This window comes from Pimephales promelas, chromosome 21 (genome assembly GCF_988280905.1).
Source record: "Pimephales promelas chromosome 21, fPimPro1.hap1.1, whole genome shotgun sequence".
Classification (NCBI taxonomy): domain Eukaryota; kingdom Metazoa; phylum Chordata; class Actinopteri; order Cypriniformes; family Leuciscidae; genus Pimephales; species Pimephales promelas.
In genome coordinates this window covers 21,718,286-21,744,490 of record NC_142789.1, presented here as the reverse complement: position 1 = coordinate 21,744,490, position 26,205 = coordinate 21,718,286, and the positions used below count along the sequence as shown (strand labels likewise).

Sequence of the window (26,205 nt, the reverse complement as noted above, 5' to 3'; positions counted from 1 at the left end):
AAGTGCGTCCCCAGCTTTGTGTGTGTGATGCAACCAGATTTCACAATCGGTTAAAGATTTAAAAACTCCTGTAGTCCGAGCCCGACTTTACTGTGGAATTAACTTTGGTTATTGCCTTTAGAAGACTAAAGGCACACACTAAAGGCACAACACACATTACAAGATAATCCGGCCGATTTTGGGCCCAATTCTCCCCTTCCTACGTAAAGTACCGATTATTCTTAAAGATGATGGTTTTGATTGGTTTCATCTGCCTGAAAAAAAATCCAGATTAAGTGGGGTATTTTTCTTTGACGTCATGGCACCTCCATCACCGAGTGATCTCAGCTTTGTGGCCTCCCACATTGAGATCTTCCCAATCAGTTTCATACTTTAGTTCTCTAGATTTTATAATATATATAATTCCCAAAATGATTTGTTATTGCTTTGTTATTGGAAATCGTATTCAGCTGTTCAACAGTGATCGACAAACCTCAAACCTTAGCAAAAACATGTGGCTGTAGAAATTAACTATTGTCTGCACACATGGTTGCACTTATGTCAGATAGCAATGATTACATCACTTGAGGCATATCAGCGTCTTCCACTTGTAGAGTGTTTATGATAGCATAAATCGCAATTAACAAGACCTTCCTGTGCTCAGACGTCACTGTGTTGGTTCATCTCCCAGAGAAAATCGTCACAGTGGACGGGATTCCTGTTCGTGGGACGCCTGCCTTTGGTGATGATGCTGCGTTGTGAGCTTGTGTGTAAGGAAGAGGGGGGGTTGGGGTGTTGGAGGGAGTGGTTGCCAGAGCGACGGGTAACATATGCGACTGGCGCTGCACCCCTCAGACAATGGCAGCGCTGCTTAGCATTCAGAGTGTGAGGCTTCCCACCGCCTGCCAACAATCGCCTAGGTCAAAAAGAGTCTCACACACACCGCCTGCCGCAACCCCTTTCTTAGTTCAAACACATCTTGTCACCTGCTTTTCCACTTTTTCATCTCCATCGCAGACTACAATCAGGCCTAAATGCTTATCAGGAAATTGCTAAACCAGTAGGGATAAGGAACTCTAATTTTTGAAGGTGAAGTAGGTATTTTATCCAATCTAAGTTAAATGCATAAGAGATAACTACAAGTAAGCTATTTGTAGCAAGATATGGCTTGCTCTGTATGCTGGGAAAATATTGCTCCATTTGAGTAATTTAGCAAAGTTATGGTTTCAAGGCTCTGGCAATTTCGTGAGATTTGGGCGGGTCTACTGGGAAACCTGTTTGAAAACATTCTTGCGATTCCACTGCATAAATTATATCCATAACCAGCCATTTTCCTGCAGTAAGTGATTTCTGAGAATCATAGTTGAACACTGTTGATATTTTAAATCCACCCAAACAAACACACCCCTCCCTTCATTGCTCCGCCCCCAAAATGCAAAAACATGCAATACAAGAGTCTCTTTATCATTGCAAAAGCAAGGCAAAAAAAAGAAAAAAACGAAAATGACGAACAAATGATAAGGACGAAAAAAATGACAAGATGCGTGTATATATACAAGCAAGAGTTCGTTGTTGGTCGCCAGCAGCCCACAAAACTCAAAACCAATGTTAGGCTACGTCCACATTAATCCGGATACATTTGAAAACGGGGTTTTCGTTTAAAAACGCTCTCCGTCCACACTAGCGTTTTCAGGCGTTTTCCGACGTTTCAGTGTGGATGAGAAACTTCTAAATTCACTTTACTGAGCATGCGTGAAACTTCACAAAAGCTCACTGAGATGATACAGATGGGAAAATAAATAATAATGTTATCGCACAATAACAGGATCATTTTATTTAGCAAAATATCTCACCATCACTGATGTGTCCAGGTCGCATTCAGTCACCAAATGTTTGGTCTAAAACGCAACTGCTCTCCCGTTTTGCCGCAGGACAGCAAATGTAATAGCACATATTAAGTAACATAGAAAGTAACATATTTTAGCAATAGTGTAAAAATGAATAACATAACAGGCACAATACCGATAAACATGAATATCTATTGGTAGTACATGGATCACATGACTAAACTTACGTCATTGTTTTGAAATACCTCCAGCTTCACTGTCCACACTACAACGCGAAAACGGCGTTTTCAAACTTATCCACTTTGGAGAGTGTTTTCCAAACAATACGATTTTGTTGACTTAAAACGCCGTCTCAGTGTGGACGGAAGGCCAAAACGGAGATAAAAATATACGTTTTCAAACGAAAATGTATTAGTGTAGACATGGCCTTACTCGCATATGGAGCAGAAACAACGCAAGCTCAGCGTCCGTTTCCAGACCTTCCTGCTTGGGTCTCTCCAGCGCAAGAAAGTTTTTATAATGTCAACGCAGTTCCTAAAGCTCTTGCTCAGTCATAACCCTTTTTTCTCCCAGTGATATTCCCCCAGACTTTTTTCTCTTTCTTTTGTAATGTCTCTCAGCCATCTCTCTTTCAACAGTTTTTCATCAAATCTCCCTCTTGCTCTCTCCTCCCCCATCATGAGTAGATACGCCATCTACTGCTAGTTTTTCAGAAATCGCTTACTGCACCGTTAGGGGAGGTTCACACAGAATGCGTTTTTCCATTCCAATGCGCTACTTTTCCATTGTTTTTTTTTTATGTAAACATGCGCTAGACGGGCGAGTATGACCGTTTCACTCATGCTTCGCATCTTTTGATTTATAGATTTCCTAGCACGGTCTAGAGGTTTACTCACTGTGTCAAGATGAACGGAAAACTAAATGAATGTTATAATGCAGCAGGAATCAAGGTTTCTTCGGGACGGCATTCTTGCAAGGAGAAGCATGTTTACACAACATTTTAAGATGAATGTGCTCTTTTGCTTTTCAACTAATGTGCTCACTCACAGAATCAGACACTACTGCTATATATATATATGTATAGCACATTTCCCGTAATCAATTATAATACCATTTGGCCCGTTCCGTTGGGTCAGATTGCTTTCACACCTTAAGCGAATCGCCCCAGAGTTCGTTTGCAATCGGCCCGACATCACCTCATTTAGGCGGTCTCGGAGCGATTGTTTTGGTGCGGAACCGAGCGCGATTGCCGTGTTCACATATGCCTAACCAAACCAAGGGAGAAAACCAAACAAACACTCAGGTGTGAATAAACTATATTTGGCTTTCTATATTAAGCATTAAACACAATGACACTTTACCTGTGAGTCACTTTCTGTGATCTCTCAAGTCAAAGTTGTGTTGGCTGCAGTCTTGCTGCAGTACAGTGTACATGGACTGCATTTCATTTCATTCTTTTGATATATGGTTAGTGAACATATTCCTCAGAGAGTAATTTGTCTGTTCTATGTATTAGAGAGTATAATATACTGTATATTTCCAGATAAGGGTCGTAGGGTTCAGATCCTCATTTTTAGAAAAGTCAGCTATGCATCTTGGCCATAACATGAGATGTGATCATAGAAAAAGTCCTGAAAATCATACTGCACCTTTATAGCACACTTTGACCTCAGGATCACGTAGCAAGGAGTAAATCTCTTTTGAGTCTGTCTCTCTCTCTTTCCCTCTCACACACTCAGCTGTAGACCCTCTGTCTGCCACGTAGACAATTTACTTCTGGTTTATCTAACTTCTTTTCCTTCCTTCCTTCCTTACTTCCTTCCTTCCTTCCTTTTTTTATTTTCTTTTTATACTTTAGTCATTCCTTCCTTCCATCTTTCTTTCTGATCTTTTTACTTGTTTCCTTCCTTTTTAAGTTTTTCTTGTACTGTGTTCCTTTATTTTCTTTTCTTCATTCTCTTTTTCTTCATGTATTCCTTTCCTTCAGTTGTTCATCTTTCTTTCGTTCTTTCTTTCTTTCTTTCTTTCTTTCTTTCTTTCTTTCTTTCTTTCTTTCTTTCTTTCTTTCTTTCTTTCTTTCTTTCTTTCTTTCTTTCTTTCTTTCTTTCTTTCTTTCCACAATCCCCTTCTCTCTATCACTCCATATGGTGCCTAATTGGATTTACAGTTAAGCTTCTATGAAAGTTTAAGGCTACACAGTTTTCCATCTCATCCTTTGCCTTTCTCTCTAGTACTTGTTCTTCTGGGTGTAATTAAAGAGACAATATTTAGAGACTAAATGACCATCACTTTCCATAGACCATGGCACTAATAGGATACTTTCAAAAGAGATGTTAATTAACAACTGTCTCAGTGTCTCAAGAACCCAGATGACTTTTTTTTTTTTTTTTAAATGAGTGCTTTTGGAAAATTTGTAAATTCTTTTTCCACACCTGTGGGCACACACTTGCGTGTCGTGCCGTCAAAACACTGCCATGACCATGCAAAGGGATTTGGTTATGCAATTGAGTGCCAAACCGTGAACACAGGAATCAGATCAGCCTGTAATTCCAGTAAGTCGTGGCTTGTGTCCTGCCAGAGTCTCGCGAGTGTCAGCTGTCAGTTTTAACCTGATCAAATAGCCTCATGGGCCGTCCCCTAAGCTACATTCCTCAGGTGCACCCCTCTGATCTCTGATTGGGTACAGTGGATGTGTCCCTGATGACCTGGAATATAGGTTTCCAAAGTCAAATTCACTACACGGGTGCACGTGAGAATGCACGCATGCACTCTATTTGGGTCGTTAGGAGTGAAGGAAAACCTCTCCACACACATTATTATACCTCTCTTCCCGGCCTTTTTTTCCCAGCTTTTATTTCCCCCTTCCCCCCTTTTTTCTCAGAGTTTAGGTTGGCAGAAGGCCAGAGAGGTGGGGTGGGGGAGGATTGGGAAAGAGAGCGCAAATCGGAAGGCAGGATTTCACTGAAAGACTAAAAAGTGTTCATGAGTGCATGAAGCGCATGAAGGAGGAAAGCCAGACCTCCTTCATTTTCCCTGAAACCATGTGATCTGCTCATCTCTCACTTACGGACACAGATATCGTAACTGCCAGAGCAGGTTCCTGCTCTTTTGTTTTTCTTTTTCTGTCACACATCTATCTTTTTCGCTATACGTGTCTATAACTGTATGTCTGTTTTGAGCGGCTCAGTCTTTTGTGTCACTTAATACCTCAGGCATGTATGACAGTGCAGCATTTATTATAAACTCTCTTTCCCTGTTGGAGAGCTTCCTTTAAAGAAAACTGGCTGAGTGATGTGTGAATGTAATTGCAGGTAAACTATTCATATTTTTTAGGTCCCATGACCCCCCCACATCTTTTAAAAACTTGCCACCTGTGACCTAAACATGTTCATGTTATCATTATAAATTTCTTGGAGAGCCAACAGCTGTAAATAGATACATGAATTAGATCATGGGACATTTTTGGTGGTCAAGTAACACTGTTCTGATTTTCAGCAAGAAATTTTGCTGCTTACTTTTAATATTTTCTATTTGGTTAACATGTTAGAACACACATTGTATTCAAAAGTGCTCTTATACATTTCTCACATATTTGGAATTCCATGTCAGGATTTCTGTCTGACATCTTTCTTGCTGGTTGAGGTACGGGGTGTACTGAAAGGGGGGAATTGTAAATTTTAGAGACGGGTGGGAGAAAATGTGTTCGTGTTAACATTCTCAAACCTCTGTCCTAAATGCAAGTCATTGGAGGAAGTGGACAGTAGTGTGAAAGAGTCTGCACCATTATAGCTGAATGATCTGAATGTTTTCTATTATGAAACACAATGCTTTTTTGTCTAATATTTCATGTTTCATGAACTTCTTGGGTTTAAAAGGTTGGCATTTTCAAACCTATTAGAGATTTTCTCTAACATTTACCCTTCCCAGGATCCCTCGAGGACTTTCACTGGATGAACGCATGTTTTCCCACCCTGGGGTGACGGCCGTCTACAGCGTGAGTGATCACACACACATCACTATAATTCATACACATAGACAATTCCTAAGGCCAGAAATATTCTCTAAGTATGTGAAAGTGTGTGGTCTCACTGTACATACTTACTGTGAGTTTAATCATTATTATTATTATAAGCAGATGATATTAGATGCCTTTATTTGTCTGATGATCTAGCTATATACATGTTGACAGTTTAGCTAACTTTAACTAATCTGCTCAGCAAGACTGTTGCCGTGCCATAACAGTTGTTGACCTTAATAAAGGACCATTTATTCCAGTGTGACAGATAGAAACTTACCTAGAATTGTCAAAACTGTGTATAAGGGATGCGGCGATATGAAAATTTTGTCCGATACCGATAATTCTTTATATTTGAAAGCTAAAAACCGATTTATTGGGCGATAAATCGAAATCCAAATTTTTATATAATTTTTGAGATCCTGATTAGAAAAACAAACGTCTCACTATTAAAAGCCATGTTTCAAGCATACAATTATAATAATGTTCTCATTATAATTTCACTTACGTATCTTATATGACAGACTGCACATGTTGCACTTTACAGTAACTTATTTTCATTTTCGAAGGGATTCCAATCATATTTCAACTCAAGCAATTTAAAACCATCATGGCGAGCAGCATCTGTAGTATCTGAACTTGACTTGTCTAAAATAAAAACAAGGTCTTTGCTGAAAAAAAAGGGGCTATGGTGTAATGCTGTGTGTAATTTCATTCCACAGGTGTCCAGACACCCTGGTTCTCCGTACCCAGGTCATGACCTCAGCAAAACCCACCCAAACCTGGCAGGCACCCCTCCTGGCCACGCCCCGTCCCAAGCCCTCTCTCAGGTATCAGTCCCTGCCGGCCCCTCATACCGCTTCTTCAAGGCCTGGGAGACAAGTGGAGCGGTAAGTACCAACACCCCATCATGTCCACAGCCTCATCTGTCTGTCTTCTCTTTCTGTCCACACAATTGTTTGCTTAATGATCTGCTATTTTGTCTGTTAAAGGGGTCATGAACTGCATTTTGATGTTTGATGTTTTGGGAACTGTTATCCCTAATAAACCAGTCAAATGCGCCATGATCAGATTGGCTGCTTACTGACGCTATGCTCGTCGCTCTTTAAAAAGGAAGTGAACAAATGAACACTGCCTTACTGACGCGATCTGAAACTTCGTTAAAAATAAAGTTTATCCACACTTTCGTAATGTTATGATCACAACTCGGCACTGCAAAACGTCTTGTGATCCTCAGAGGCATCTCTATCACTTTGTTGCTTGAGTAATGTGTGTCTCTCGTACAGCTACATGACACGCGTGAATCTGTGTGGGCGGGGCTAAAAAGGCAACGATTTAGAAGTTTGAGTTCTGAAACTCGCAGGATATTTTAGAACAATGACCTCTTGTATGTCAAGGAAAATTTGATTTCTCAAATCATGACCCCTTTAAGACAGATGAGAACTTATACAATTTTGGTGTAACTATATTTTTCTAGGTCACCTTGTTTTGTACCAAAACAAAATGTTTGTTCTTTGCGTTTGTTGGGTCTGAATTATCTGTGACATTTAGAATTTTGTATTACATTTAGACTTTGGCACACATACCACTATACAGAGTGTCAAGGTTTTGTGTTATGAGTGATTTTTGCACCGCTCTTCCTCACCATGGTTACCACCAGCCTGAAGGAACACTGTCGCTATTTTATAAATAGTTTATCCAGCTGACACAGGTGCTGTAATGATCCCACGACTTTCTCACACACACACACACACGCACTGGACAGATATAAACACACTCTACAGACACTTTTATATACACTGTTGCTGTGAATTGATTAGAGGGTAATGTATTCATCTGGGTTTTGTCTGAGAAAGAAATTAAGTCAATATGCACACACTCACGCAGTTAATGATGATCTTCTTTTTTTCCTGTGCTCTGAATGAAAACGGAGCTTCAAAAGGGAATTTGCCTAACCTTTTTGCTGTCTGTGATTCACTCCTTAGCCTTCATATAACCCAGCTCAGAATGCAGGCTCCACCCCCCTGGTGTATTCGCCACAGACCCAGCCAATGAACGTACAGCCACAGACTCGGCCTGTAAGCACTGCACTCCACTTACGCAAATGAATAATGAACATCGAGACAATGTTTGTAATAATTATAAACATGTCTTCTTGGCATGCTAATATGTAGTAGGTCTGAGTGGTTTGATGGTTCCTGTAGTGGTTGGAATGTTTATATATAAAATGTTACTGACCCCAAACTTTTGAATGGTAGTGTATTCCATGTACCACACATAGTCTGCTTGCCTTATGAATATAAAAGAATATTATAAAAATTAGAAGTCTGGTCCTGAGGTTGTTAGGCTTACTTGAGTTCATATGTTTTACAACAACAATCAGTCATTTATTTAAAGAAATATTTCACCAAAAAATCCCATAATTTAATCGCCTTTAATCCATCCTAGGTGTTTATGACTTTCTTCTTTCAACTGAACACAATCGAAGTTATATTAAATTGAATCCTTGCTCTTCCCAGCTTTGTAATGGAAATGAATAGTGTCTGAGTTTTTGAAACTCCAAAAAGCGTATCCACATTTTAAACTTTATAAACTACTATCATAGTATATATAAACTATAATCCTGTTTTAAGGTTGATCTTAGCTTTGCTGATTTTATTTGTGTTTTAATGGGTTGTAATGCAAGTTTTATTTTCTTATTATTTATATGGTTGTTCTGTAAAGCACTTTGGCCACTAGGGCTGTTGTAAATGTGCTATATAAATAAAATATAAATAAAATGAACTTGAACAATAATCACTGGCTTTCAGCAACAGCCACATGCGTGTTCACAAGTAAGTTATATTCCAATGTGAATGTGTGTACGGCCGGTGATTATAATTTAAGTTTCAGATATATCAAGTTTAATATATATCAAATAAATGTATAATATTTTTCTTACAAAAACCCATCGCTTCGCTTCAGAATGCATTTATAGGCTATTAGGCATTATATTTGTATGGATGGATGTGTTTTTTGGAGCTTCAAAAACTGACACTATTCAATACCATCACAAAGCTGGAAAGAGTTGAAAGAAGAAAGTCATATACACATAGGATACCTTGAGGGTGAGTAAAGTATGGGATAAAAGACCAAAAAAATAATTAAGATTAAAGACCAGCCAATAGGACCACCTGCCTTGCTGACATGTTACACAACCCTGCTACACTACTCTTGTTTCATTTGTAATGGAAATGCAAAGGCATCCCTGGTGTATCATCTGTTATCCTCACTGCCTCTCTATTCTTCCTCTTTTGTCGCACCTGATGACCTCAAACCATGCTGTTATCTCCATCAGTTTATGACGGGACCTCGGCAGACCCACCATCAGGTAAATTCCACAGATCCAATGTCTCTCTATCCTAATAGACACTGCTTAAGATGCTTTTGCTTATGTGTATAAAGATCTGGACTGAGACCTGTAAAGTTGTAGGGTTCGAAGAAAAACGGCATCAGCTAAATAACTGATTATTTAATATTTCAAAAGAGAACCGTACCTGTAATTTGCAAGTATGTTTGATGATGTGATCTGTGCCGCCATTATTGAACTGTTACACTGACTACTGTTTTTGAAATACAATTTGAAATGCATGTATCCCCAACAGTTTTGCAGTAGATGTAGAACATCAGTAACAGCAGTGCAGCTTTTAGCTAAATATGAAAAAACAAAACTTATATGTCTGTGGTGGTAACGGTTTCTTTAGTCCGCCCTAAAACCCAAAGCAATTCCACTGGCTGAAAGAATTTTCAATGGTTTACACTTGTGGTGCAAAACATGACACTCTTCAGCTTTAAAGAGGCCATATTATGGTCTTTTACAAAGTCTTTAATTTCTATTTGGGGTCTAGAGAGAGCACGTTTTCACGCTTGACCATTATTTTTCATGTTACATTATATTTTACATTATATATTACATATTGCAGCACCTCTCTTCCCAGTCTGTCAGTAACCCTCTGTTTAGTTTCTGTATCTGTGAAGCCCCTCCTTCTGAAGTACTATGTGCTGTGCTCTGATTGGTCAGCTGGACCAGAGTGATTGTGATTGGTTGGCTGCTTCAAGCGCGTTTCAAAAATGTGACGCCCCTTGCCATTTTGATTTTTAACACACTACTAATGCAACTCAACCAGACCGTGCCACTTTTTTTTTTTTCTCACATGCCTTGGGTGGGAATTATTTAAGGCAGGAATATTGTGATGTGCTCGTTCCCAGAAGAAAACCCCAAACTACTATTGAGGCCTTTCAGGGAGAATCAGTGCTGATATAAATCTCCATTTGGAGTGACTATGTGCTTTGTTCACTTGCAGACCTTTTTCATGCTCAAACAGCAACATTACACACTAAAGAAAGTTGAAAATATGAAAAAAGGTCCTCTCTAAGACCAATTATGATTAAAGACACATTCATATCTGAATATTCATGTATTAGCTCGGCAGTGTAACACGCTTCCCGTCCTTGAAGACCAGACGTTAGAAGTGTCTTCTTTGACTCATCCATTTCTTGTCATTTCTAAAAGATCGTCTAAATAATGATGATTTGCATTCATGTTATCTGATGAGCAGATGTGCGATGAAGTGCCAAATCTTGTCAAGGCTGTTAGTGCACCTTTTATTAGATGAAATACTTCAATCAGTGTGTCACGTTCCTGAGCAGAATCACTGTTGTAACTTAAGCGTCTAGACGACTTAGGCTTTTGTCAGGCGTAACCAAGCGCATTCAGAGGTCATTATGATCATTAGAATGTAAGTTGCATTGCTAACTTCATGAGCAGCATTACACATGTCTGTACATGATATTCCATCCACTATGCTTTGGTGTTTCATTGCACGGAAAAACGTGTTTGTCATTTGTTGCTAATGATTTGTTTGTGCACTTTGCATAACAACATCAGCATTGGGTGACAACATTTAGTTCGCTACTCGCTACCTATTTATCCTTGTTTTCGCATGGGCACTTTCTTTTTTTCTGTAGCCACATTTTACAGTGTGTGAATCTGTTGTCACTGGTGATTGTCGTTTGAACCTTTCTGGATCCGCCATCAAATTGATGTTTAATTATATCAAGTGCTGTGAGAAAAGACTATAAATCTACACCTCCAACATCCTCACTTGCAATATAGCTTATGCTAGCCGAGACTCTTCTTTATGTGTACAGATGTGACTTAATGACCCAAAGACAAGCTCGAATCTCCTGCAGAAATCCACCAGTACAACTGGAATTAAAAACATTATTACAAGCTTACCGCTTTGAATCGAGCTAAGGCAAGCAGTTTGTTTTTCACATTTTTGTTGTTGTGAAATTCATTACTGATTTTTGTTAAGTAAACATAGGAATACATTTTGTTATTGATATTTCAAGATGAACTAAAGACACTGTTTAAACTTGACTTGAACCTTTAAAGCTTTTAATTGAAGAGACATGTTAAAATGTGATGGATCAAATATAGATTAATCAGGCTTTTGAGGAATGCTTTGTACTTCTCTCAGTCATCATTGTATTGCATTACATTATAATGTTTTTGGCCCCTACAGTTAAAACTACAAAGCTTTGATTATAAAGCGAAGCATTTAAATATCATTTTTAAATCATCTTTAAGTGACAAATGATATTTATATGCATTTTATGTAAGTAGTCTGCTATACTTTTATAAAGAACTCATTGATTTGCATTAGAAGCCATCAGAATTTCATCATACTTTTTGGCCATATAAATATCAACAACTTCACAAAATTGCATATTTCCTCCTCGAATGCAACCTTCATATTCTCCTATATCATACTAAATGAGTAATAAAAGTCTGATGTATTAAATATGATACTTACAAAAAAACACTAATGCAAACTTTATTATAGATTTATAAAATTACAATTTCTGATTATTTTTTTCTGGTGCAAATCCTGACATGAATGTCAGGATTTGCACCAGAATTATAATAACAAGAAACAATGTATTACACTTAAACATTAATTATTGGTGTGTGTGCACAGCAGATAGTAAATAAGACTGATTGACATGAGGAAGCGGCAGCTTTGCTGTACAGTACTGGGCAATGGCATTTAGAAAAGATGCTTTTGCTGCTGTCTCTAAATGACTTTCCCCCCTTGATTTTTAAGTGTGTAGCAGATGTGTTAACCCATGTGCAGTGGGCTTAGCTTGAAATGTAGCACTGCTAAATTATGCTATTATCTTTGGTACAGCACAAGAAATTGGTATTTTATTGTTGAGAATATAATTGGGCACCATTAGGTTAAAATGCAGTAAGGTAACTTTTTTATAATGGAAAGTGTGTCCATAATAGGCTTTATATTGAACTTCAACAAACACATGAAAACTGGTCTCATCACATCCGCTTGTTGGAGAAAGCGTTAACAGCAGTGAACTGATGGTGTTATCTGTGGACTTTTAAGCCATCCAAACTACTTATTTCTATTGTTGGGGTGAAATACTGTAGTCTAAAAGTATAAAAAATGTTAGACATTACATTCAAATTACTAGGGATGCACCGATATGACAATTTTGGCCGATACCGATAACCGATAATTCTTTATATTTGAAAGCCGATAACCGATATATTGGCCGATAAATCTAAATCCAAATTTTTAGACAATTTTTGAGAGCCAGATTATAAAAAAAGTCTCCTTATTAAAAGTCAAGATACAAACACAATTATGATGTTCTTATTTTAATGTTCTGTAGCCGATATGACAGACTTGCGCTGCACATTTTGCACTTTAACTGGATTTTCCTTTTTCAATCATTTTTCAATCATATTTCAAGTAATTTAAAAGCATCATGTTGAACAGTGCACATCTAAAGGGTCTCAGCTGAAGGAAATAATACATTATTTATCGGCTTTTAGATATTGGCTAAATGTTCTTGTTGGGCCGATAACGATAACATTAAAAATAATCATTTATCGGCCGATACCGATAATGTAGCCGATATATCGTGCATCCCTACAAATTACATTTATTCATTTAGATGACGCTTTTATCCAAATCGACTTACAATTGCTATATATGTCAGAGGTCGCACGCCTCTGGAGCAATTAGGGGTTAAGTGTCTTGTTCAGGGTGTCTCACAGTGGATTTGAATCTGGGTCTCTCACACCAAAGGCATGTGTCTTATCCACTGCGCCATCACCACCCCCAAAGCATCTTTTCTATGCAGCCTGTTTTACAGAACACGGAAGTTTGTTGCACATAACCCCAATACTTCTGTATTATGTAGTGCAATATGGTGTATATAACCAATGAAAAGCTGCTTGGTTTTAAAAGTGACTTTGTCTGCTTCATGCATCGCTATATTATTGATAATATACCTTTTTTGCCCGTGAAATTGCACTAATACAACCACACCTCTATGTTTTTTTTTATTTGAGGGGGGGAGCAAAAAGCTTAACAATATACACAGGTCTGTTCACCCTATAGAACAGCGCTTGACTGTGCACAGTGAAAGACGCTTTGACATCTGTGCTGATGTTAAAAGAGCTGAGTTAAGGTTTCATTTCTCCCCTGTGGCTGCGGCAAGTCCCATCTCGCTTCCACTGCAGACTGGCTAAAACTGATGCCTACAGGCCATTAGAAAACAAACAGAAATATGAGAGAGTGGAGTGACACACACACAAAGGGTAAAATAGTTGCCTGCTGTTTAATATTGGTCAGAGGAATAGAAAGAAAGAATATTTAGGTCTGAGCCTCGACAAGGTTCTGTATTCTGCATGGTGAGTGATTCTGTATATAAGGGCACTTGTGATTATGAAAACCATTTGAATGAAAATTAATTTTAAAGCTGCAGTCCGTAGCCTTTTTGGGGGGTTAAAAATGATCCAAAATACATATTTGAGAAAATACATAACCAGCCAGTGTTCTTGCCTTGGTCTGGTTGAGCTCGATTCAAAGCGGTAATCTTGTAATAATGTTTTTAATTCCAGTGGTACTGGTGGATTTCTGCGGGAGAAGCACTTGTTAGATTTTATAAGTGTGATTTAATGCAATGTCAGAACCAGAACAAAAGTGGATGTTTCTTACTAGTTCAGATGACATTTTCTGGTGAAAATTCTTAAGTTGATCATACTTCCAAAAAGAATAATTTATGATTCTGAATGCCAGTATCCACACCGGCGCGACGACTGACAGATTCACACTCTCCTCAAACATTGTGTTCATCCGCGCTGTGCCGTGAACAGAGATGGCGACAAAGAGAAGAAAGAAAAAAAAAACGCCGGGCTGCAACTTTAAAATAATTCGATATTTTAAAAAATGTCATTAGTTTATTCAGTTTAAGTTTCTATTCCATTCCATAGGTTTATTTTTGTATAGCCCTTTTTGCAGTACATTTTATATCAAAGCAGCTTTACAGAAAATGCTTTAGGTTTATCATTCCCATGGCACATTGATTCTAATGACATTTTATCATTTTTTTTTTTTGAAAACCACTAGTTGTTTCAGTAAGGGAAAATATTAAGAATATATTATATTCCTTCAATAGTTGAGAGCTTTTAAATCGTCGTTTTTAAGTTTTAAATAAAAATGTATCTGTTTGTTCTTTATGTGCTTAGTATGGAATTATTGTTAAGAATCAGTTTATTATTCCATCCTGACCTGATTCGATTGCAAAGCTGAATATTTATATTCAGCTTCGCAATCAAATACTTACATTTTAAATTATTTTAAATTGTAATATTTTACAATGTTATTTTTTTTACTGTATTTTTGTTCAAATAAATGCAGCCTTTGTGAGCATGTTTAATTTTGTATGAATACAAAAGACATTTGTTAATTTAAAGTTGATGTGCTTTTTTTAGTTTAGATTAGATTCAGCTTTATTGTACACGTACAGAGACAATTAAATGCAAGTAGCTAATCAGAAGTGCAAATTACAATGTTTGAGAATAACAACTATTTGTTCCATTCATGATCCATTTTCCATTTGTCCCCCTCTCTCTCTCTTAGTCTCATGTTCTCTCACACTCATTTCTGTCCTTTCATAGATCCACAATCTCTCATGCCCTTTTTCTTTCAGTCATTCATGCCCTCTTTCTCTCTGTTTCTGCCATTCAGATACATGCACTCATTCTTATCTCTGTCCCTCACAAACACACAGACACCAAGTCTCCACCTCCATGGCATTTACACACACACACACACACACACACACACACACACACACCAACTCTTGTATAGCATTGTGACAGTAGTTTAGCACAGTGGTCTTCCCCTCAGGCTGGCTTGATCCTCTGTTGGCCTGTATGAGTCCCAATGAGAGGAAATCACCCATTACACACACAGACACACAAGCAAGGTTTGTTCTCCAGTGGTGGTTTTCATGTTTCTTTTCTTTCTTGTTTCCTTTGTTAGGTCTGTGTTTCCCACCTTTGACCCAAAAGTGGCTGAAATTCTATAAACCAATATTTATGTTAATTTTAATATTTAAAGTGATTCCAACTCAATATAGTTTCTTTGTGCCATTATCGTTATAGTGTGGTATTCTTTTTTCTTTTAGAATGATTTTTAGAACTATAAGATCAGTAGTGGTGATGTTTAAGCGTTTGTAAAGTTCTGTCTCTCTTATTAACTTTTCAGCTATCTCACATTCTTTTCTGAGCTTTTGTTCAGCCATCATCAGTGTCTTTTCTTGGGTTCTTTGCTTATTTTTTGCTGATTCCATATCTACCCTATCTCATTACACAAACAGAGTGCACTTTCCTTATATGCATATATTTAAATGAAGAGCTGTTCTTCTAAACAAGTTGTTTTAGAGTCGAAGCTTCTTTCCGGCTACTGTCGTGAGTTGCCCCAACATGCCACCCTATTACATGATCTCACACAGTCTATCCACTTACACCAAAGCATGCCTGTCAAAACCTTTAACCACATTATTTTATAGGTTACATAGTGAAACACAGTTTGGGTCAGTGCCTTTTATTCTGTGTGTATTTAACTTAACTTGTCCGGTTCTTGAGCTTGTTCATAGCCACAAAAATGATGATGTCCTCTCTTAAAGTCACAACGACACTCAACAGCAGGTTTATTACAGGACCACTGGTGAGCACAGACAGTTACACATAATCTCCACTCAGCTTACAGTCACTAGCGAATCAGTTCTGTGGGTGTTAAATCACTTTTCAGCAAACCGTCATGGGGCGTCCGCTGGTTTTATTGTTCTTGTTTCTACACATACTTCTGGCTTTGGGAAATCTCCCTGAGGCTTGTTTAATGATAGGCCTGGATTATTCTGAGCCATGTTGTTAGATGTTTTTGGCTGTATCTGAGCTATACAGTTAGGATAGATGATGTCTAACACCATGTCTACAGCGGAGACGCGACAGCTGCAAAGTTGTAAATAGCTTAAAAGGATACTCCACTTTTTTTTGGAAATAGGCTCATTTTACCACTTAGCGTTAAATAATTGGGTTTTACCATTTTCGAATGTATTCAGACGATTTTTTGATATTTAGAAGAATATCAGTAACCAGACAGTTTCTGGTCTCATTGACTTCCATAGTATATTTTTTTCCTACTATGGATGTCAATGAGACCAAAAACTGTCTGGTTACTGATATTCTTCTAAATATCACAAAATCGGCTGGATGGATTTGAAAACGGTAAAACTCAACTGTTTAACTCTAGGGGAGTGGTAAAATGAGCCTATTTCCAAAAAAAGTGGAGTATCCCTTTAAAATATGTCATAAATAATGGGTTACAATGGGTTCTATTTTCTTTTGTTGCATCGTGTCACATGTAGACACAGTGTTAAGAGTATGACCACCTGCCTAATATGCTGTTGGTCCTTCTCATGCTGCCAAAACAGCGCCGACCCGCCGAGGCATGAACTCTAGAAGACCTGTGTCCTGTAGTATCTGGCATTAAGACTTTAGCAGCAGATCCATAGGAGCCATAGTGGATCGAACTTGTTGGTCGAGCACATCCCACAGATGCTCCATTGGATTGAGATCTTGGGTATTTAGAGGCCAGGGCAACACCTTAAACTTTTCATCATGTTGCTCAAACCATTCCTGAATGTGTACAGATGGCACTTCCATCAGAGGGAACACCATTGTCATGGTTCTACACAGCCTTCGCTGGTAGGCTTGCTGTGGTACCCGTGTAACACAGTGTTCGGCCATTCACCGAATAAATTACTTACCGTTTTGCGTTTTTATAGTAATAAAAACAATTTAGTTCAGTTGGACAATGGATACTACAATTATTAACTGAAAGCATCTCCTCTGCTCCGCTCCACACAGCACAAGGAGCAGAGTCGCAGCACAGTGCAACGGAAGTCAGATTTCACTTATCACATGAAGTGATGGCGGAGGATTTTGTCCCCAACATATCCTGAGCGTCAATGCCAAATACCTTGTAAAATGTGCAGTCAGTAACGCCGAAAGTGAAAAGTGAGCGAAAAGTGTTATTGCAAGTTCATTTACCAGTGTGAATTTCCAGTTTGTGGTTTGTCCCTCCTTGGACCACTGCTGGTAAATTCTCACCACTGCTGACCGGGAGTAACAAGCCTTCCCGTTTCAGATACTTGGACCCAATCGCTGTGTCATAACAATTTGGCTTTTGTAAAAACTGCTTACATCTTTATTCCTGCCCATTTCTCCTTCATCCAACACAGTGATTACTAGAACTGGTTGTTTGCTTTACAGTACCATCTAATTTACCTAGACCTTGTGGCCTCGTTAGGAAACGATCAACGGCCATAATGTTTTGGCTCAGCGTAAGAGAGATATTTGAATTAAAAGCACTTTTTTGGACTACTTAAAATTTTGAAAAATGAGGTATATGCAAATGGTTTATCATATGTCCTGGAATAAGCATCTGACCATGGCCTTAATCGACCTACTAGTATATTGTGTCTAATGTGTGATGGATTTTTTAAATTGTGGGTGACGATAAGAAAGAAATATTGTGAAATCGCAACCTCTGTAGGTTGTGTACAACTCTGTGTAGTTCATGGCATCCAGCAGTGTGTTGAACCTGTTACTAAATTACTAAAACATTCATCTGTCTCTTGTGACAGATGCCAGAGTCCAAGTACTACACTAAGAATCAGCAGCAGACAGAAAATACTGTCCAGATGCTGCATATAATAACTTAAACATTGCTCACAACAATCTGAAGTTCGACAGTGGTTCCCTTGATGTTTATTGTTAAAGGTTGTGAATTTGTACATAAGTGCCCTCATTGATGGCTTTGGCTTTAAATAAGAGTGATTACATTTTTCTGTTGTGCTGACTATTAGCATGCTAAAGCAAAACTTGCTCTCAGCATGCCAACATGCTCTCTGAGAATGTGTCTCTAATAATATTAATACTAATAATAATTATATTAATACAGTATGTATTTTTTTATATTTATTAATTTATAAAAATATATATGTTTTATAATATATTTACTAATATAGACAACAAATAGAAAATTATTCTTATTAATAAATTCTTGGTAAGCCCAAAATAGAGACATTTTTGCAAATGTATCCATTCATTAAAATTTTAGAATCTGCACTTTTTTCTTTTAAAATAATTTTAAGGACCAAAAATGCCCCCTTTTTTCGAAAAATCAACCACACATAGATATAGACATTTAGACTATCAATCCCATGAGGTAAATTGCATATAGTGTGTGCATAAATAGTTTGTGTAGAATCAGGCAGAGAGAGAGAGAGGGGTGACCTCTCGCTCCAGTGCTGCCTGGTTGCTGGCGCCCACTGACTGGGTTTGCTGAGGTAATATTTGCAGTGCGGAGTGAGTGAGCGAGAGAGAGAGAAATCGAGGGAAAGCGGGGGAGGAAGTGATGGGGGAGGGGACGACTCCTCCAGCAGGCATGCAGTATTCTCCTGATGAATAAACCGTTGTGCCAGAGTTGTGTGCCATCACCCCACTACAGCGGAGAATGAGAATACTGCTCATATCTCCAGGCTGCTGTGTGTGTATGTGTGTATTTATGTTTCTTTGTGTCTGTTCGATGAGCAGAATCGATATAATTCATCAAGCATTTAGGATTGCAGCTGTTCCAGTGTCTGAATGTCAGATTGTCAATTAGATGCCTCATGATTTGAATAAACTGCCTGACAGGCAGAGCGGGATGTCCTGAGGTGAACTGTCTTATGTCAACAACACTGACTTGTAACTCTTCTTTCTAGGTTTCTGCTTAACTCTGATTTCTTTGACTTTCCTCCACAGTTCCTCCACAGGGCTCAGATGCAGACAGCACGGCCCAGCCTCCCTGCCAACAGCCCCTCCCTTCGGCCGGGCTCACAGACCCCCACGGCTACGGTTTATACCCCCAACCAGCCCTTCATGATGACCATGGCGCCCATGCCCTTTCCTACCCAGACACACCAATACTACATTCCCCAGGTAAAGAGTCAGGGGACATGTTACATTTTACATTCCATACACACACAAAATTATTATCAGGGTTCCCACTGTGACAAAAAAGACATTGTGAGGTTTTTTTTAGTGCATGAAATGTTTTTAATTCATAATTTTACCCATATAATTTGAATTCATAGCCATCTCATTCATTAATTTATTTTATAAAATGCTTCATTTTATTAAATGTTTATTATACGGATGTCTGAGTATTTCACAATCTGCTTAGTTACTGGGATTTTCACTACACAACCATTTTTTACAAAGAATGGTGTGAAAAGGGTAAAACGTCCAGTGTGCGGCAGTCCTGTGGGCGAAAATGCCTTGTTGATTGCTAGAGTTCAGAGGAGAATGGGTCGACTGATGGATGTTTTATTGGCACACTTTAGGCTACTTAGTGCCAATTGGGCATTGTTTAAATGCCACGGCCTACCTGAGCATTGTTTCTGACCATGTCCATCCCTTTCTGGCCACCATGTATCCATCCTCTGATGGCTACTTCCAGCAGGATAATGCACCATGTCACAAAGCTTGAATCATTTCAAATTGGTTTCTTGATCATGACAATGAGTTCACTGTACTAAAATGGCCCCCACAGTCACCAAATCTCAACCCAATAGAGCATCTTTGGGATGTGGTGGAACGGGAGCTTCATGCCATGGATGTGCATCCCACAAATCTCCATCAACTGCAAGATGCTATCCAATCAATATAGGCCAACATTTCTAAAGAATGCTTTCATCACCTTGTTGAATCGATGCCACGTAGAATTAAGGCAATTCTGAAAGTGGGTCAAACACAGTATTAGTAATATGGTGTTCCTAATAGGAAACCATAGATGAGTGCGTGTGTACTGTATATATATATATATATATATGCACAGTGTGTGTATATATATATATATATATATATTCATTAAATATGAGTATATCCATTAGGTAAGGTATATCTCAAGGTAGGGTATTCTATATTTTTCGTAAACTCTTTTTTATATATTCTTGTGTATATATAATATATATTAATATATTCTGTAGTTTTCATATATATATAATATATATATATATATATATATAAATGAAATTTTCCACCTTTTCTCTCAGTATCGCCATAGTGCACCTTACATGGGACACCCACAGCAAATTACCATCCAGCCACCAGGGTCTGGAACCTTCTACACTGGACCCGGCCCTGGGGAATACCCCCCTCCTTATGGCAAGTACAGACCTCTCTTCACTTCACACTCACACTTCAGTGTGAGTCTACTTTCGTCACACCCAGCTGGTTCATATTAGCTCCAGGTAGTTTCAGTGTGTCCGATTAGCTGAGAAATGACCCCGTTTCCAGAAAGCGATTCACTCCGAGGCTGTTTAGATCTCATGTGAAAGCAGTACACACAGCGACATGACTCACTTATTTTTTTCCTTCTTTCTCTTTTTCAACAACAGCTACCGGGCCACCATATTACGCCGGCCAGCCAGTGTATCCTCCCTCTCCACCCATAATAGTGCCTGCACAACTGCCACCTCCACCAGCCAAGCGTGAAAAGAAACCAGTGAGTACCTGAAACATTCTACCTTGTTTTAGAAATGCCATGGGATCCACTTAGTTTTCAATTCATTTTAGACTGATAAGGCTTGGATTTAATCCCAATGGCCCTAGCTGGCAGACCCAGATTAAATGCGAAAATGCTGTTAAAAGGGATATTCGTCAAGTCTTAGTTTTACCCCAATATTGGCCTTGGCTTTTTGAGTAATTATGTCATGCTAGTCTATTAAATTTCCGGAATTCAAGATGAATAATAAGTATTGAATTGGTCTGGGAATGAAGTCGATTTGTGTGCCATGCAACTCCTGACATGGTTTTGTTGCTTGCTGGGAGGTTGACCATAGTCAAGGTGTTTTATCCCAAGCCAAAGTGAGAATTCGAAATTTCCCCCATCCTCCTGCAAACATTAGTGTTGGGATTTTAATGATGGGATCTGGAAAATCCTGCCACATCAGTGAGTTTGATGCCTTTTTGAAAGATAAGATCAATAAGCCCCTCCCCTCGAACTCAGATGAGCCAATGGTACATAGTACCATATATATATATATATATATATATATTTTACACAACCTTTTAAAAGTTTGGGGTTGGTGAAACTTTTTAAATATTTTTGTTATTCTAAGTCTATAAATGCAGGAAAAAAATTATCATATTTTGCCATTTTACAATTTAAAATATCTGTTTTCTATTTGAATTTTTTTTTTTTGAAGTAATTTATTCCTGTGATGGCAAAACTGAATTTCTAGCACTCATTACTCCAGTCTTCAGTGTCACATGATCCTTCTATCATTTTAATATTTTGATGTAACATTTCTTCTTAGTATCACAGTTGAAAACATTTTTGATTTTCATTATAAATGTCCTTATTTATTTATTATCTGTTGTTTTGCACCATTGTCCTCCCAGATCCGGATTCGAGACCCCAATCAGGGTGGAAAGGACATCACGGAGGAAATCATGTTTGGAAGCCGAAATCCTACTCCTCCTGCTGGGCACCCAGTCTCCACCTTAACCCCACCTGCAGGACGGCCCTCTTCAACACCAACCCCTCCCACAGGACACCTGTCCTTCACACCCTCCCCTCCACAGGCAAGAACCTAAAAAAAATCATATGTTCAAAACACCATGGTACCATGATATCTAAAGATCATGGCTTTACCATGGTACATGCCCAAGAAAAGACTGATGTTACTAAGATTCTATCACTAAAACATGGTTCTGTCATGGTTATACTATGAAAATAAATTATCATTATTTCGTCTACTTAGTCAGCCCTTAAATGTAAATAAAGTGACACTTTATATGTCGAAGCGTGTGATTCTGGGCCAGAATAAGTTAGACGTTGGACTTGAAGGTCTAGCTCTGCAGGACTGCGCTATGGTTGACTGATGTGCTCTGTTTTGTTCTTTCTCTCTTTTTCCACCACAAAGCAACCAAGCAACTGTCAGACCCCAGAACAAGTGACATATGTCAACCCACCTCAGAGACTCTCAGAGAGTCCTGCATACATGGATGGCAAACCCAGCTTAGGTATAACTCTACACATACAACCTCCCTTTGTGATATGATTTTTCCCTTAAAGGAATTTTATTTTATTCATGTTTTGACCCTGTTTTTGCTCGTGACCTTATAGATGACAGGCCAAAAATGGAGTCTGGTCCCATAAAGTCTGTATCTCCTGGACCTAAGCCTTCAGAGTCCTCTTTAGAGAAAAGAGAAGCCCCAAGTCTTCCATTATTAGCCCCTTCTTCTCCAGAGGTGGCTTCCGATGTTTCCTCCCATCCTTCAAGTGGCTGCATTAAACCCACTGCTGCAGGCGAACCAGAATTTATTTCTTCTACAACCACTAAGGTCATCTGTGGTGAGGAATCTCTTTCTGTAACTCCTCCCAGATTGTCTGCTTCACCCTCACCGTCTCTCAAAGTGGTAAATGGCCTTGCGGAGTCTCAAACTCCCTTATCAAGCTATGAAGAGCCTGAGGTCCAGGAAGGCCTAAAGATATCATTGTCCAGTGAGTTTCAGTTGCCAACCCAGGGTGCGTCATCCACAGAGAAGTCTGGTCAGGAGGTTCCTGTGACCTTGGAGGAGCTCCAGGCAAAGCACCTCCCTTCTCTAGCTGCACATGTGCCCATAACCCCAACCGTACAGGTCTCTTCAAGCACCTCTAGCACAACTTCTGTCCTTGCACCACCACCTGGTTTGGCACCACTAGTTCAGCCAGTTGTCCTCGAGGCACCAGAGCAAAACAAGACCTCTGACGATGTCCAACCGAAGGCTCAGGACGCTTCAGAATCACAAACTCAGAATAATTCTAAAAAGTTCATAGCATCAGGTATGTTTGCTGACTTGGCTCAGACAAAATAAAAAGTTCAATGATAAATTGCCAATTTTTTTTGTCTTTTGTTTTGTGATAGCCCAAGCTGTTTCTGCTGTACCAAAGTCTTGGAAGAAACCAAATGAAGAAATTCTGCTGGTGGAAACACTGCCGAAGGAGAATGAGGTGAGAGAGAGTGGGCATGGAGGTTTGACATCATTGTTAATGCCTGTTAACACCAATGACAATGACTATAGCAATAAATATACAATTCTAAAATGCGGTGTCCACACCACAACGATAACTGCACAACGAAACTGCATTGTTGGAATCCGTTTAAGAAGGATTTTTCTAGTTGATGAGCCTAAACACATTGACTGCTAATCAGAGTCCATCCTGCTTTAAGAGCTTGATCATTTAAAGCATGCTTGCTAGTATAGTCACATTTTATAGTTATCATTCTTGGTAAGAATCGCCTTTATTGTCCTAACATAAGCAAAATGAAATTTCATTACTGAAATAAAAATAATATACAGTATCAGGGAAAAACTAAAATTGTGGATTGTTTTCTTTTGGAATTTCATGACTTCAAAAATGTTACTTTTTAAATTAGTATCGGATTTCATTTTATTTTAATTAGTAATGAAAATAACCCTAAAATCCTAAACTAATTAAACCTCTACAGTCCATCTGTATTAAACATGAAATTGCCATCAGACTGCAATGAGAAATTTTATATTTTTAAATGATACCAGTAAGTTGTTTTTTTTTAAAACTTTGACAGCCTTAAAATACTAAAACTAAATCTGAAATACTAACAAAATGAACAGAAACTAGAAAACTCTGAAATATATTCGTAAAAAACAAAAAACAAAAAAACAAACAAAAATGGTGAAAACCACCGAAAACGAAATTGAATTACTTTAGTTTTCGTGGTTTTTCGTTATTGCTTGTATTGTTTTTAGAATTCTTTCAAGGTTTTCTATTTCTGTTTATTTTCATTTCAGTATACATTTTGTTGTTAGTTGTAATACCCTGTCCTTAGAAAAGGGATATTGTAAAATTGACAAAACCCCAGCACCCCAGTAAGGCAGACTAATAACATTATTATCATAACCCAAATCATTATGCAGTCATTCATCTCACATAACACCTCCAGGCCGTTGTGTAATGCTGCTTTTCTTCGCTCCACATCAGGAGGAGGCCTCAAAGGAGAGCTCTGCTGAAGATGAGATGGTCTCACAGCTAACCTTAGGGACCTACAGCAGCCCCTTTACAGTGCCTGAGCACCAGGAGAAGCTCTCAGAAGAGAACGGTGAGACTGAAACAGAGCCTTTCAGGAACGGGGTGGAGACGGAGAGCACTGACAGCGGGGTTACTCTCGGGGACAGCAGGGGGTCCATGTGTTCCCCCACTCCACCCATGCAGGAAGGTAAGACTTTGCACAGGACTTGGTCTTATTTTTTGTCGCCATGTGGTGAAAATCAAGCTTTAAATGTTGTCTATATGTATATTTGGTGTTTTTAATATGCTTTTAGAAATGAACAAGTCAACACCATTGAGGAGTATTTTCTCTTTAAAACTGTAGTCAACGAGTGGATCTCTGAGTTGGTGCAAGTGAGTGGAGGCAGGGCTAATTTGCATATTCATAGAACCGCGTATACTAAATGGGGCAAGGGTGTAGAGTTACAATCAATCAATTTTAAAGCATCAAGACATTTTTCAAGGAAAAGAGTTTATATATGTAATTTTAGATAAAATTATTGATTACAGGGGGACTTTAACAGTTATCTACCTTTCATTCTGTGGAGGTCACATGATTGACATATCGAAGGACTGTTTAAATAGCCAGTAGTCTTTGGTTTACAGCACAGCCTTGCTATTGCTAGTCAAGTTTTGATTTGTTGACGCTTTCAATTTACTATTCTGAATAAATTCTGCTATAGATTTAGTCTTGTTAACACACTTTACCTGTATTTCTCCTGTTCTTTTTCCTCACCAGGTCTTGCGCAATCTAATGGAAAGAGACAGTATGACCGGGACTTCCTGTTGGGCTTTCAGTTCATGCCGGCCTGTGTGCAGAAGCCAGAGGGACTGCCTCAAATCAGTGATGTGGTGCTAGACAAGGCAAATAAATGCATGCACTTGTATGAACTTTCTATTTGTCAAAGAATCCTGAAAAAAAAAGATCAGTTTCCACAAAAATATCAAACAGCACAACTGTTTTCAACAATGAACCGAAATTCAACTTTACCATCACAGGAATAAATGACATTTTTAAATATCGTAAAAATAGAAAACAGTTATTTCTAAATCGTAATTACTTATATTTCACAATATTTAATACATCTCTAGGTACTGAGCTCCTCTGCAGTGGTACAACCCGAACCAGTCTAAAATAGTCAGAATATAAACACTCATTATAGGTGCGTTGTTTATTATAGTGATTCTGGATTCAGGATAAGACAAAAACATGGTTTGGAAAAGCGGATTCATGATATGCTCACTACTTATATAAACTTAGGAAATTTTAAACAAAAAAAAAAAAAGTTAGGAAATGCAGCTTTAACCTCATAATTATGCAGATAAGAATCCTAACCCAGGTTTTACAATGTGAAACCTCACAACCTGACTACTCAGTTTAACAGGGTGATCGTATTAATTTTAAGTGTCAAAAGCACATTCTACTTTCTAAAAAAAACTTGCAAATATGGACATAACGTTTTCCTCTTTTGCTGCTTAAAATGTGAAGAGTACAGTACAAGTATGTTTCCCTGACTTCTAAACTTCAGCTGAGCTGCACTCTTCAGCCATGAAACTCCCTAGACGTCCTGTTTCCATTAAAATTGCATTACTGTTATGTCATACTTGGCAGTAGGCATCATTTAGCCTAAAGACGATAGAAAATAAATGCCCTGCCCCTGTTTCATGCTTAGTCTTAAACTTTAGTCTAATCTGTTGATATGAGAGAGTTAATAGCGAGCTTGTCATTGTCATTTGTATATACTTTCTCGGTTACAGTTTCCGACAACACTTGTTTCTGTTGCTCTAAACATATACTCTGTACTTTCAGTTTCCCATTTCAGTT

General features: G+C 38.4%; 1 protein-coding gene across 2 annotated transcripts in view; it reads left to right on the top strand.

Annotated features, from left to right (window-relative positions):
- eif4g3a (eukaryotic translation initiation factor 4 gamma, 3a) overlaps window positions 1-26,205 on the top strand; it is a 49,851-nt gene that overhangs the window by 5,580 nt on the left and 18,066 nt on the right. Inside the window, exons 2-14 of one of the 2 annotated variants that reach the window (XM_039673244.2) lie at window positions 5,754-5,820; window positions 6,564-6,731; window positions 7,827-7,919; window positions 9,179-9,211; window positions 19,067-19,243; window positions 20,359-20,470; window positions 20,704-20,810; window positions 21,701-21,892; window positions 22,234-22,333; window positions 22,437-23,135; window positions 23,218-23,303; window positions 24,315-24,549; window positions 25,120-25,244. In XM_039673244.2, the coding sequence (XP_039529178.2) occupies window positions 5,754-5,820; window positions 6,564-6,731; window positions 7,827-7,919; window positions 9,179-9,211; window positions 19,067-19,243; window positions 20,359-20,470; window positions 20,704-20,810; window positions 21,701-21,892; window positions 22,234-22,333; window positions 22,437-23,135; window positions 23,218-23,303; window positions 24,315-24,549; window positions 25,120-25,244 (2,194 nt within the window). The remainder of the gene's footprint in view (window positions 1-5,753; window positions 5,821-6,563; window positions 6,732-7,826; window positions 7,920-9,178; window positions 9,212-19,066; window positions 19,244-20,358; window positions 20,471-20,703; window positions 20,811-21,700; window positions 21,893-22,233; window positions 22,334-22,436; window positions 23,136-23,217; window positions 23,304-24,314; window positions 24,550-25,119; window positions 25,245-26,205) is intronic. The other variant, XM_039673245.2, reaches the window with a different exon arrangement.